We start from the raw sequence: 14,425 nt of genomic DNA on the forward strand, positions 1-14,425 counted from the left end.
TAATTTAAAAAAATTAAATTTTATTCACAAAATAAAAAATATTAATATAAAATAATAAAAAATATTTTTTTAAATTTGGCATATACAAATTCCGGCAAAAGTTGCCGGAATCCAGCCATTTTCGCCGGATTCCGGCAAACTTTGCCGGAATCCGGCACAAAACGGCTGGATCCCGGCCAGTTGACCGGGAACAGGTCGTCCTGGCCAGTTTCCGGCCAGCTGGCCGGAGATTCGGCCAAAACAGCCGGATCCGGCCTCTTCGGCTAGTATCCCGGCCAGACGGCCGTTCCGGCCAGTCTGGCCGGAATTCGGCGACATCTGTCGGACGTCTCCGGATTCCGGCTTAATTTGTCGAATCCCGGCATCGACCGGAGTCGGAATCTGACTTGTCGAAATTTGGCAATAGTCAACTGCTTGAATGTAAAGGTCGATTGCGTTGTTTAAAAAAGAATCAACTGCATCTACCATTTACGGAAAATGATTTACTCTTTTAAAAAGCGTAAATCATTTTCCAAAATTTATTAAGCATTTTTAGTCAAACGAAAATCATTTTTCAGTTGATCATTATTTTCGCCCCTACCAAACACCGGAAAATACCGAAACCATTTTCCAGAAATCATTTTACGCCGAAACAAACGGAGCATAAGATACATTTTCTTCTAGTTGCCATTTATGGAGATTTGATGCTTTTATCTAGTTTTTATTTTTTTATTTTTTTTTTATTTTATGTTGAGGGATTTTCTTTATTTTATAGTCAAAATTTAAAATTGATACATCTAACTATATATATTCAGATTTAGTGGTTAGTGGGGCTTTTATGCCACATTTCGAGAAATTCTGCTAGCCACTCGTCTCTTGATATTCAAGTTTTAATTTTGCATTTTGTTGCACTGGTGCGAATCAAGGACTAGAAGCCAGATAGAGGTTGGCCTCTATCTGACATCAATTATTTACAAATTAATAGATTATTGTGCATTTGGCGTGGGAGGAAGATATGAATGCAATAATAGGGACATGTAAGATATTCAAGAGATCTCCGTATTGAATGTGAATGTGAATGCGATCCCTCTTTTTAGGTAGGTAAGGTAATAACTTAACCATCATATCATTTCTGAAAAAAAAGATTTTTTTCAAGTCCACCGACTTGGGCCCATAGGATAGAAGAAAGAAAAAAAAAGAAGATAAATAAATAATATACGGAGAATTGCTTTTAGGATAAAGGTATTTTATTTATTTATTTATTTTTTTTTTAATTCCTCAAATTTAGTCTATTATTTTGATTTTAGACAATGTAATTATCAAAATGCATATTTTAACAAATTTTTTTTTTTTTTAAAAAAAAAAAAAAAATCAACGATAGATTCAGATTAAAAGACACTTCAACCTAGACTTTACTGTCTTTAGTTTTGTAGGTAGGGATGTTTTTTTTTTTTTTTTTTTAAGAGATGAGATAGACCCTCATTTTCTACTGGTAGGTAGGTAGGTAGGTAGGTAGGTATTTATTTTATTTTCTATTTTGTAAGTACAACAAAAGAACTGAACATATACCACCAAAACCTATTTTAAGGGTACTAAGTCGGAGCTAACCAGATCAGATTATAAGAGATTTGATGAAAGACCTAAAGGTAAAAGAGTCAAGAGATCATGGATCTACGGTATAAGATCTATTATAGCAGTGACTCGTGTTGTCCACACTAAAAGGAGACATTTGTGGTACACCCGTTAGGACCGGAGCCATAGGCCTGGTGAATGAATGGATGCAAATCTGATATCCAAAATCCAAAGCAAAAAGACACAGAAGATAAACACAAAAGAGACTGAAGGTGGAGACAATAGGGAAAGAGGGGGAGAGGGGATTTCCCTCGTCCCTATCAGGTTCTGTTTCGTTTAGGAAGCTTTTGGGATAGAACATCTATTACGCTCGAGAATTAAGAGTAATTCTAAGAGTATATTAAGTGTCCATAAAAAGTTAAGTGACTTTTAAAATTATAATTTGATCGATCACACGTTTAATGATAATTTTAAAAGCTATTTTATTTTATTTTATTTTATTTTTTGATAAATACTTAATATACTTTGTAAAATTACTCGGAGAACTAGTGGTAGGTTGGAACTTAGAGACACGCATTGATAGGAAACCCGTACGGTTAAAAAGTGTTTAAGGCGGGGTTAAAGTTAAATAAGAAGAATGTAAAAACGGACTTGGCGGTCCCTCCGTGCGGCCTTTGCTGCTTCCTTTGGTCCTTGCGTTGCCCGAGCGCAGCGGTTAAGCCTCACTTTTCACTTTTCAGTATATTTAAATATAACTAAATTAGTAGCTTAGAATGTCAAACAAAAAAAATAAAAAAATAAAAAAAAGTAGCTTAGAAATAGAAATAGAAAAAGAAAAAGAAAAACAGTAAATAAGTAGTTGCAAATAAAGAAAAACACTTTCATCTTTTCCTCAATTTCACTGGAAATCTGATGAGATCGTCTCGATCTTTTGTGTTTTTCTTTCCTTAGAGATAGATAAAGTAATTAATTTTAGTTTCAGTGGCAAAATAGGTTTGAGAAGAAATTGTATCTTAATACCGAAAAAACCATGTGGAGGCGATGGTGTAGCGGTGGAGGTGCAGTGAAGCAGAGCGTGTTGGCGGTTTTCAGCCAAGTCCATGGGAGGAAGAGGAAGCCTCATGCTCATCATATTTTGGGACTGAGGGCTATTATTCCTGCATCATCATCATTCGTATGGCTGAGATATCTATCATCATCGTCTTGTGCTGACTCTAAATCTGGCAGTGGCAATAGCATATCATTCGCCGAGGCGAAGAGGCTATTGAGACTGGTGAACGTGGAGGCGCTGAAGACGAAGCTTGGTATTGAGGGGAAGGAGGTGATCGGATACTCGGAGCTTCTCGAAGCCTGCAAGAGCATGGGTGTGGCCAGATCCCCCGAGGAGGCCGTTGCGTTCGCCCGAGTCCTTGACGAGGCAGGTGTCGTCCTTCTCTTCCGCGACAAGGTCTACCTTCATCCCGATAAAGTAAGATCACTTCTATCTTTCTTCTTTATTACGCTGCTTCCCGAGCTAATCAGCCTAATCTAATACTTACTTGTGCTCTTGTGGGGCTGATAATGTGTAGGCCGGGGCTCCCACTAATTATGCTTCTTCTTTTCTTTTCCTGCTTTCTGCTTTCCATCAATATCCTAAAAGGGAGGAAAGTGTTTAGATTTGGAACAAATCATTGCATATTCCAATCCATCTTTTGTCCACTTTGATGTTATCGTTCCCTTCTCCAACCCATGTACCAGTGTATGGCCTCTGGTATTTAGTCTTAACCGTACCTCCACAATGAATCTTTGCCTCATTTTCTATTGATTGATATCATCCCAAACTTTACTAGATTTCCTTACATCGACTGTTGATGTTAAAACTGTTGTTTTTCATTCTTAGTCTACCTCTTTTTATGACTGCATATACAAGTTTTATTTCCTTACTGGGTGCGTTAAGGGTGGGTTCAATTGGTTGGAGCAGAGGGCTGTGCTCACTTGGTCAGACTGAGATTTAAGAAGATCCCTTTGTTCTTACCTTGGCCGGATATCCGAAGCAAGTATTACGGATGGACTTAGTAGGGGATTAGAATTTGTGTTGAAGCAGAATTTTAGTTAATAAGGATTATTAATTATCAATTAGGATTAAGATTAGTTTTTTTATAAAATTAGGTTTATCATTAGTTGGTTATTAATTACCTTATCTTATTGTAAGTGTCTATTTAAAGACACCGGAAAGTTAATAAAGGACTCAAGGAGTTAATTTATCAAACGTTTAGTTTGTTGTTGGGATGCTTAAGGTTCCTTGAACTACCCAATTGGTATCAAAGGCAAGTTTGCCCATCACCACATAGTCAGCCATGAATGTCAGAGTGTCCTTGAGTGCAGAGCAACAAGCTTTACGAAAAGAGATTTAGGCAGAGTTCTGGATCTGGAAGGATCAATTCATCGAGCACGGGTCTTTGCGCTGGTGTCTACGGAGAAAGGTTCTTTGGGTTTCACACTTAGGTTTTGTTTCACTCTCTCCAACAAACAATGATATGGAAAAAAAAAGAGAGGTGGAAATAAGGAGCTATTAGGAAGAAGAAAAAACGTTGGTATTAATGGGAGAGAAAACCTGTTGTTGAGATTGAAAAGAGGTGGTCTTGCCATGGGAAATAAGCGCTACAATCTCTCTCTCTTCTCTCAACTTTTCTAGACTCTTTTCACTCCAGAGGTGGTGCGTGCAGGCGCGTCACGATAGGGTTCCATTCTCTTGAGTTCTCTAGGGGATGGCTTTGGAGAGGTGTTTCTCCGTGGAGGCCAAAACCTTCCTCTTCTCTTAGGGGTTGTGCGATTGGGTTTGTAGTGTACTGCTTGGGTTTTAGCAATGGTGAAGGAGGCGTTGCAGTCTTAGGGGGTCGAGGATTTTGTCAAATCCTTTCGGGAAAAAAAAATTCCCTGTATTTCTAGCATTTCCTTTGTATTGTGGGTTTGTTGTTGGCTCGGGTTTTGGGTGCCTCTCTTGGGTTTTGGGTTTGTTGGTGGGGTTTTTTTTTTAGGGTTGTTCAGGGTTTTTGGTGGGTTTTGGGGGGTTTGTTGGATTGGGGTGCTTCGGGACTGGTTTGGGAGTTTAATTGGGGATTTCTATTGTATTTTTTTTTTTTTGGAGGAAAGAAGGGGGGGGGGGGGGGGGGGGAGAGGGGGGTTTCTACTGTCTTTTGGGCGTTTGATGGGGGTTCTACTGTATTTTGGGTTTCTTGTGGGTTTTGGGAGTTATGGGTGCATAGGTGCTTGTGGGTTTTCTTGGGTTCTCTATTGTGGGTTAGCTGGGTTGTTCCTGTGTATACTACCTTTGTACTTAGGGCGCCTTACGCTTTTTTAATAGAATTTTCTTATAAAAAACAATAAAAAGAAAAAAGGATGGCCAACTTATGGAGCTGGCAGTTTATGCAGTGGGACGTTAGAGAGGGTTCATCTTGTTCCCGAAGGGACAAGGAGGGCAGGGATGGAACAGAGTGGCTGATGAATTGTGCAAGGTGTTGGTCTTCCTGGAAACCATGTTTGGGTCTTCTCCCGTTGGTGTGCTGTCTCCGGTGGAGAAGAATGATGGGTAGGGCTCGGGTGGGGCTTGGCCCTCTTTGGGTGGTGCTTTTCCGTCGTTCGCGGAGGTGGTGAGGTCAAAGGGTTCTATCACGTTGCAGTTTTCGCCGATTGAGAGGCGTGAACTTGATTTTCTCTTGGTAGTGAGACTAGTAGCTTCGGAGGAGGTGACGCTGGCTTTGTACTGCTCAGTGTTGGAGAAGACAACGTCGGGTAAGGACTTGGTGCTGGGTTTGCAAAGCAAGGGTCACTTAGCACGTTCTCCCTCTGCCCAAGGCGTTCAAGGATCAACAAGGAAGTCTTTGCTTCGTTTGAATTTGCGGACGTGGAAGAACTTTCTAGTGAGATTGGTGGGTCGGGTCATTGATGGGCCGCTCGTTTGGTTTTGGGCTGGGCTTTAAACCCAATCACATTTCTAAGGGCTTCCGTTTGGGCCGGGTGGCGAAGCCCAAGTCTAAGAAGACGAGTGAGGTCTCAGGTCAAGGGCTTCCTCTTTTTTTTTTGATAAGTAAGAAAATTTTATTGAAAATTGTAAGGCGCCCCTAAGTATACTGGGAGTATACATTGGAACAACTAAAACTAGCTCACAAAAAGAAAAACCCAAACAAACCCCCAAGGATCAACCCTAAAACCTGAAACCCACGAGGAGCACCCATAACACCCAAAGCCCAAAATACAGAAGAAGCCCCCATCAAGCACCCAAACCTGCCCCGAAAGCACCCAACCCAACAAACCCCCCAAAACCCACAAGAATCCCGAACAACCGTCCCAAAAAAACCCCCACAACCCAAAATACAAAGCAAACCCGACAAACAAGAAAGCAAACCCGAAATACAAAAAAAAATCCAGAGCTACAGTGAAAAAACAAAAAACAGAGTAATGGCCAAAATTACAGGGAAATAAAATAAAATAAAAAGCTGAGACTCCGGCGCCAACCATGCACCACTACCATGGCGTGTAACCGACCAGAAATACCACTAGAAGAAGCGGAATCCGACAGAGAAGCCACCGGAGAGGCGCGTGTGTGGAGAAGAGGTCCGGTGTAGATCTAGCACCCAAAATTCAGAAACTCCCTCGGCCACGCGCACTAGAACAGCACGTGGCAGCCACTTGCAGCAGCGCTGACGGCGGGGAAGAGCCGGACCACGTTGGAGAGTCCTCCGGTGAGGCAAGTGCACAGGTAGGAGGCCCCAAACACCGTAGATCTACAAATCAAGAAGCGCAAGAACCAAACAACCACACACAACGACGCGGCAACCAAACATAGAATCGGCATCGATGGTAAGGACCGGAACAAGCTGGCGAGGCTAGAGCGGGACGCATGCGTGCCGAAGAAGACCCAAACACTGCAGATCGACACCCAACAAGAAGAGAACCCCAAAACTAAAAGACCTAAGAAAAGAAGAAGAACACCAAAGAACCAACACCGGAAGGGAACCAGAAGAGGAGGAGGGAGGGTCCTCTCTAAACGAAGTAGAGAAGGCTAGGAGTTTTTTTTTTTCCTTCTTCTTCTTCGGGTCTTGAACAGCCGGAGGGGACGACTATAGTCAACTTTTCGACCAGCTATGAGCGCTCCGGTCCTCTTGAAGGCGCTGGTTCCTACTTGATGGCCGCCAATCTCTCTGTTTTCGAGGGATCTACTAACTGTTCTAGGCCGAACGCTTCTGTTCTGGCATCTGCTTCTACAGCTCAAGGTGAGTTGCTGCCGGCAATCTCTTCCTCTTCCCTTTGTACGGCGTTTTATGGGTCCCTTGCATTTGCCTCTTCTTCTGAAGTGAGTGTTCCCCTTGGGTGCTCAGACTTGGCCTTGCTGGAAGGAAGGGATCACTTGATGAAGTCGAATCTGGCTGTGGGTCAAGGCGAACAAGCTGTTGTGGGCTTTCTCAGGCGGGGGTTTCTCAAGTCGAGTTCTTTTAGCTCAGTGCCTGTTGCTCTTACAGTGGTTGAGTCTGCGAGTGGTGTCCATCATAAAGACGTCGGCTCCATGTTGTTGGCCGCTGATCTATTTGTCTTAGAGGGACCTGGAAAACCACCTTCCTCTGGTCTTGGTTTGGCACTTTCTGGGCCCCATTCCTCTGCTTCTGGGTGTTTAGATTTGGTATCCAAGGGGTTTTCTGATGGTTCTGCTCCTTCCCTTTGGAATGGTTGCGTTGCTCCTTTTGCTAAAAAGGGGGCGAATGTTAGGTCGGATGGAATGACTCAATCTCAGAAGTGGCCGGTTGGTTTTGGCTCGTCTGGGGAGATGGTTTTTTACTCCTTGAGTGTCTGTCAACCTGGCGTACATCTGACGATCAAAGGGAAGAGAGAGGTGCAAAGGAAAGGATAGGCTTAGGTGCTGGAGCGTTGAGTGTTCCTTGTGGGATTTGGGTTTAAGGGCTTTGGTTTGTAGGTTTGTTTGGGTTTCGTTCTTGTAGCTTTGAGTGCCTTTTGTGGGTTTCGAGTTTGAAGGTTCGGGTTTGAAGGCTTTTGGCTGTTGAGGGTTTGTTGGGTTTCTTTCTTTTTGTGGGCTATTTCGTTTTTCGCTTTCTGGTTAGGTGCTTCCTCTTGTATACTTCCGGTGTGCTTATGGTCTGTTTGGGTGTTGAATCCGAATATTATTCGAACTCACTACGCGAATTACGAGGTTTGACTTTGTGAGATAAAATTTGAAATTTTTTGAAAAAGTTGAATAAAATATGATTTATTTTTGAAAAAAGTAGAATATTATTCGAAACAAACACACTATTAGGGGCACCTTACACTTTTAAAAAGACCAGTTTATTACTTAAAAAAAAAAAAAAAAAGTGCTCACCATATATCACATGCAAGTGAGACAAGTTTGATAATATGATTTGTTCAAGAAAAGATATGCGGGTATCTGCAAGAGAAGTTCAAGTCAAGCTCAACTTCTTGAGGGCAAGGTCCATTTAAGAGGGGTTGAATCTTAGTGTTACCTATGGAATTAGGAGGATTAGAATTTGTTGAAGTAGAATTCTAGTTAATAAGGATTATTAGTTATCAATTAGGATTAAACTTAGTTTTATTTTAAAATTTGGTTTATCATTAGTTGGTTATTATTTATCTTATCTTATTGTTAGTGTCTATTTAAAAGACACCGTAAAGTTAATAAAGGAATCAAGGAGTCAATTTATCAAATGTTTACATTTGTTGTTGGTAGGCTTAGGGTTCCTTAAACTACCCTAAATTATGGAGGCCTAGGATTCCTCGAATTATCCTACTAAAATTCGTTTCTCCGGTGTCTCTTGCGCAAGTATACTCTTCTGTTCCGATGGAGGAGGTTTATCAGTCTCCGGGTTTTGCTTTGAATGGCTCGAATCTTGCAGGGTTTGGTGGGGCTCATCCCTTCTCATCTGACCCGGTGGGTTGGAGCTGGATGTTGGCTGTGTGTTGGGTGATACTTCGGCTGCCTCTACCTTGGTGAGGCCTTTTGGTGGGTTTAATTGGGCTTTGTCTCCTCCAAGACCATTCTCCTCAGTGTTTGGGTGGATGTTCTCTCAAGTTTTTACCTGGGATGTCTTGGAGGGATTAGTGGTGCAAGTTGCGTGTTACTTCGAAGGGGGATGGTCATGAGGGAGGGGTTGTTGTTCTCTCCAAGGCAATGCAAGTTGCTAGGTCGTGTTTTCGCACGATGGAGTTTTCTTTCATGGGGTCTGAGGAGGGTTTTATGGATTTCTTGACTTTGGTGGATGAGGGGCAGAACGTGGTCTCTACTCCTAAGAAAAAAGGGAATAGAAAGGTCAAGAATCTAGAATGCTCGATCAATTTCGATGCTGGGGGTGTGGGTTCTAGCAGGGCGAGGCAAGAGATTGGGGGTTTAATGTAGTCTTTCTTGGGTTTGTTCGGGTTTCTTTTTTTTTTTTTTTTTTTTTTTTTTGGTGCTCTTTTTGTTTACTCCCTGTATACTTAGGGCGCCTTTACGCTTTTTTAATGCTATTTCGTTTATTACCAATACAAAAAATATATATATATTCTCTCGTTAATTTTTCATCCCACGTTACGTAGGCACGTAACAGTAAGGCGGTTGGAAACTTGGCTTAGTAGGGTGGAAATCAGTGAGAAGACCTTGCACCCTCTTTCTTTATTTTCATAAGTCATTTGCTATGCATTATGAGGCACATTTTCTTTCTATGGTTTATTAGTACTTTATTTGAAGTCAGAGGCTTCATTTGTAATACATACATAAACACATAAACGTAATAGGAATGTACTTTTGTAGTTAAGAACTTCTGCTTTTGTGGGGATTGCCTTTTTAATAAAATCATTGTTTGTCGGCTAACATGTAATACTATATCTTTCTTAGCTTTATTTTTTTTTATAAGTAGAATTTTATAAAAAAACATAAGGCGCCCCTAAGTACACAGGAACAACCCAACCAGCCCACAAAACAGAACCCAAAAAGCCCAAAAGGACTTAAAAACCCACAACACCCAAGACTCACAACAAACCCAAAAAACAGTTAAAGCCCCAAACAAACGCCCAACACCTAAGGCACCCCAACCCATCAAACCCCCCAAAGCCCACAAGAAAACCCAAACAACCTTTAAAAAAAAAAAACCCACAAACCCAAGCCCACGAGAAACACCCAAGAACCCTAGCTGACTGAAGCCGAGATACAAAGCAAGTCCAAAATACATAAGAAAAGCCAGAACTACAAGGAAAAAAGAAAAGGAAAAAAAAAACTGCAGTGGCGCCATGCACTGGCACGGCACGGAAACCGTCGGAGACAACATCGGAGAGACGCGGATTCTGCCAATGAAGCCTACGGAGTGGCGCGGGTGTGGAGAAAAGGACCCAAACGCCGTAGATCTACCACCACATCTTCTGGAACACACTCGGCCACGCGTGCTGGAACGGTGCGTGGCAGCCACCCGCGGCAGCGCCTCTGGTGGGGAAGAGCCGGATGACGACGGAGATTCCATTGGTGAGGCGCGTGCACGGTAGGAGGGCCCAAAAGCCGTAGATCTACACCCCAAGAAGCAAAAGCCACGCACACCAGCGCGGCGGCCAACCACAGAAACATCGACGAAGGAACAGACCGGAGTAAGCCGGTGAGGCCTCTGACAGGATGCGTGAGCGTAGACGAAGACCTAACCACCGTAGATCTAACCCAAAAGCAGGGCAACCCAAAACAAAAAGACCAAAAGGAAGAAGAGAAACCATTAGATCTAAACAGGAAGAGAACCGGAAGAGGAGGAGGAGAGGAGGGAGGGAGCCCTCCCTCCCTCTAGACAAAATCAGAAAAGAGACCTAGGGGTGTTTGGGAGAGAGAGAGGGTTGCAGATTTCTCTTTTTTATGTTTATTGTATTTATTAAAACACTCATTTTCTTAGCTTTATATTGGGGCAAAATTTATGTGAAATTATATGCTTGTCATTTATTTGAAATTACATATATACGTAACAGGAATGCACTTTTGTAGTTTAGGACTTCTGCTTTTTTGCGCATTGCCTTTCCATAAAATCATTGCTTATCAGCTTACATGTAATACTATATATTTTTCTTTAGCTTTATACGGGGCCAAAAGAATTATATGCTTGTTGTTTATTTGATCATACCTCAACGCCTGGCTGCTTTTCTTTATTCAAGAATTGCCAATTATTTAGTGCATCAATGCCAAACTTACCTCTTAAAAATTTAGATTGGGAACTTGTTCATATATATCATGAGATGTGTATAAAACAAAAGATTGGGTATCTACACAATATTCCAAGCCAAGCATAAAATTGGAAGGTTTGAAAAGAAAGGAAGGAAAAAAAAATGGTCTTCATTTAAAGTTGAGCTTGATGTATTTCACTTAATTAAAATCCTTCGTTGTTGATTTGTATGACTCACTTCCTATTTGAACTTACTAATTTGTAGAGTTTTATTTGTATGACTCATTTCCTAATATACGTGCCTTTTGAAATCAAATGGGACCATATCTATATGTGTACTTGTATATTAGGCAGAGGCATGAGAATGTAAGAAAGGATGGAAGGTTGCTTTGGTTCTGGGTCTTATTTTTTTTGCAACTGAACCAAGGTTTCTTTGGTTTCAAAAATGCCCAAAACAACCCAACCAGACCGAGCTGCATACCAAAATTTGGGCTTTCATGCAGGCTGCAGCCTACATCAAATTGGTATGAGGATGGGCTTTATCCTTACTGCAACAAAGTTGTTCCACTCCAAATTTTGGGGTATATCTAAAGGTTCTTTAGCAGAGAAGAGCTCTTCTTAAAGCTGTGAATCTAGCTTAGCACTGGGAGGTCATTTTTAGTTTCCTAGAGAGAATTATTGATGAACTACCAAGCAGTGTTTGACACTGTTTTGGTCTCCTAGCATGCGTACTGCTTTTGCCTAGTCCAGAATATTTTCTTGTGCTGCCTCATTTTCAGATTGACACCAATCTGGAGTTGGTCTTGATGTATTGGTGGAATACATACCAGGGATTTGCATATTGAGTGCTACCTGTGGGTTGAGCTTCTGAGCTGTAGACTATGCTTAGCTCCTACACAAGGGGATGGAAATTGTTAGTCAAATTGAATACACGTTTCCCCAGGTTGCTGGTTCAACCATAAGAGCACTAGTAACAGTTATCCTATAATGGTTCCCTTCCCTATATTTAGGGAAAATTTCATGAAAAACATCAAAAAACGTCCCACAGCAGATACCCTATATTTAGATGAGGGGGTTGGGAATGAATAGTAATTTCCTATGTATACATGTCTACTATTCATTCCCTATGTATTATTTTAATATAAAAGAAGTATAATTAATTGATATATGGAAGAGAGAAAAAGTAGGAAAGAGAGAAAAAATAAAATAAGAGTAAAAATTTTTTTTTTTAATTGATATAGGGAAATGTAAGGGAATCTATTGTGGGGTATTTTTTTATAGGGAAGCAAAAAGTAGTTTTATTCCCTAAATATAGAGAAAATGGTTGGGAATCTGCTGCTAGTGCTCTAACCTGTGTGAGCCAGAAGCAACCTGAATTGTCAATTTTCAGGTGTTTGCTCCTTTTTCTTATTAGCAGGTCCCTGTTGTGGGTGTGGGTTTTGAAAAAGAAATGGATTTAGAATTTGAGCAAGTGATAAGGGTTTTGTCAACATACATTTTAGTTATCTATATTTAATGCCTTGGATTATTAAGCCTCCATATCATACTAACTGGTGTTACTCCACGTCATCCTTATTTGTTCAGGTGGTGGATCTGGTCAGAAGAGCAGTGCCCCTTTCTCTGACTTCTGAAGATGATGACCCCGTGAGGGATGAGTTAAAGAGGTTGCAGGAGAAGAAGGAAGATATTGATGTGCTGGCACATAAACAGGTCCGGCGCATCCTCTGGTCTGGGTTAGGGTTTGCTTTGGTACTGGTTGGGCTCTTCTTCCGTCTTACATTCTGGGAATTTTCATGGGACATAATGGAACCCATTGCATTTTTCGGAACAACCACTGGCATAGTCATAAGTTATGCCTACTTTCTAGTTACTTCAAGAGACCCAACTTACCAAGACCTGATGAAGAGACTGTTTCTCTCAAGGCAGAGGAAGCTGCTTCAGAAGCAAAATTTTGATATTGAAAGATTCAAAGAGTTACAAAATAAATGCATAACACCTCTTGATGCCACTGCCTCCGTTAAAAATCGGGTGGGACTGGAAAAACTAGAGGATGCTTTACATGGGGACTAGCATTTTTTTTTTTTTTTTTAAGGGGGGGTTGTTGACATCTTTGGAGTTTTTTCTCTGTAATCTGGCCCCTCTTGTTTTCATGTATGCAGGGGACCAACATTTTACTTTCTCTTTTTTCGTGTAATCTGTTCCCCTTCCTCTTTTTTAATTGCATAACAAAGTTAAAAGAAATTTTATTAAAAATGTATTTGTTCTTTTAACTTTGTCAATTTTTATAGATTAGATTGGAGGAGCTTCCTCTAACACAGTTTGGAGAAAAACTTAGTCCAATTAATAATATGGAAAAGTACACATACGTTGGGGAATATTTGTCCCCTATTTAAAGTGGGGCCAGGTTTGCTCTTCAAATTAGTCTTCGGACCCCGGACTCCGGATTGAATCTTGGATCTTGAGCCTGTGTCACTAGCAGCCTTCAGTATTTATTAGACCAAGTCAAGTGAAGTCAGAGACGATATTAGACGTCTACATGGAGCATTGTGCTTGACAGGGACAAAATGAACATATAGCATATAGGGGTATAAAAGTGGGTATAAGAATCTATTTGAGACGGACTTCTTTTTCCAGCTCTCTCTCTTTCTCTCTCTCGCCCTTCTTTAGACACTTGACTGACTTGACCGTCGGAGGAGGCTCTGCCGGCCAACCCCAGCGAGTCTTTACTGTTTTGCAGGCCAAGACACAGGCGAAGGGACGTCTCTGATGATGCCACGTTATCGGACAAAAATTTGTATCAACAATTGGCGCCGTCTGTGGGAACGATGTGGTCGTTCATACAAAAACAAAACCTCAGAATGGTGACGGATGGTAAGAGGCCTCCTTCATTGAGAGAGGGCGAGTGGAGCAGATCTGGATCCACATGTGATAGATCTGAACTCAAGAGCAACATATCTGTACTCGCATGTTGTGGTTTTACGAAGATCTAAGCTAATGTGGCCTCCTATTAGCAACCAAACCAAAAGCAAAGTCGACTTTCGCCAAGTATGCGTATGTGTAGCAACGGGCTTGAAAACCTGGATTCATCAGCGTCAGCTGACGGTCGACCACATATGATGGGAGATGAGTCTCCTATTTTTCATTATGGTTTGGATGTAGAAATTTGCATTTGAATTTTCGATAACCTTTGTAGAAAGAAACAACTTCCTGGAAAGAGATGAAAAACTCTCTTTAATTCACATGAGTTATGTACCAAGTGCCATTGATGTTTAGCTCCGCATGTGTGAAAGAAAAAGTACTTTGCATTTTATTTATTTGTCTTGAAAGTGACTTTGTCAAGAATCATAAGGTTGAGAGATGGCCACCTTTCAGATTGAAAAGAAGTTGTGAGAAGCATTATTACTGAAAAGGAAAAATCGTGGAGAAGAGTGGGTCTTGCTTTATCGGTTTTTATGGAAAATGATGTTTTTCTGACAACATCATTTATGACAAAGGAAAGGAGATGGGTTACGAAGCAACGTTTCACTCCGGACATGGTTCTGTAGCCAGTTCTTAACTCATAAAGGTTTGAGTTTGAAGATGAAAAATAGGGATGAGCACTTTCCCCCGTAGCAAGGAGTGGGTTGTCAGAAATTGTACATCTTCTTTGACCAAAGAGCCTGTTTCATCGTACTAATAAACGGTTTATGCCTTCTGTTGACTTAGATTAATCAGAGAATCGT

General features: G+C 41.2%; 1 protein-coding gene across 1 annotated transcript; it reads left to right on the forward strand.

The window, feature by feature from the left end:
- Positions 1-2,412: 2,412 nt before the first annotated feature.
- Positions 2,413-12,973, forward strand: LOC133878068 (calcium uniporter protein 6, mitochondrial-like). Its single transcript, XM_062316558.1, has 2 exons — positions 2,413-3,019; positions 12,288-12,973. Exons 1-2 carry the CDS (start codon positions 2,582-2,584, stop codon positions 12,771-12,773), a joined length of 924 nt encoding a protein of 307 aa, XP_062172542.1. The 5' UTR covers positions 2,413-2,581; the 3' UTR covers positions 12,774-12,973.
- The last annotated feature ends 1,452 nt before the right edge of the window (positions 12,974-14,425 follow it).

This window comes from Alnus glutinosa, chromosome 9, assembly GCF_958979055.1.
Source record: "Alnus glutinosa chromosome 9, dhAlnGlut1.1, whole genome shotgun sequence".
NCBI lineage: Eukaryota > Viridiplantae > Streptophyta > Magnoliopsida > Fagales > Betulaceae > Alnus > Alnus glutinosa.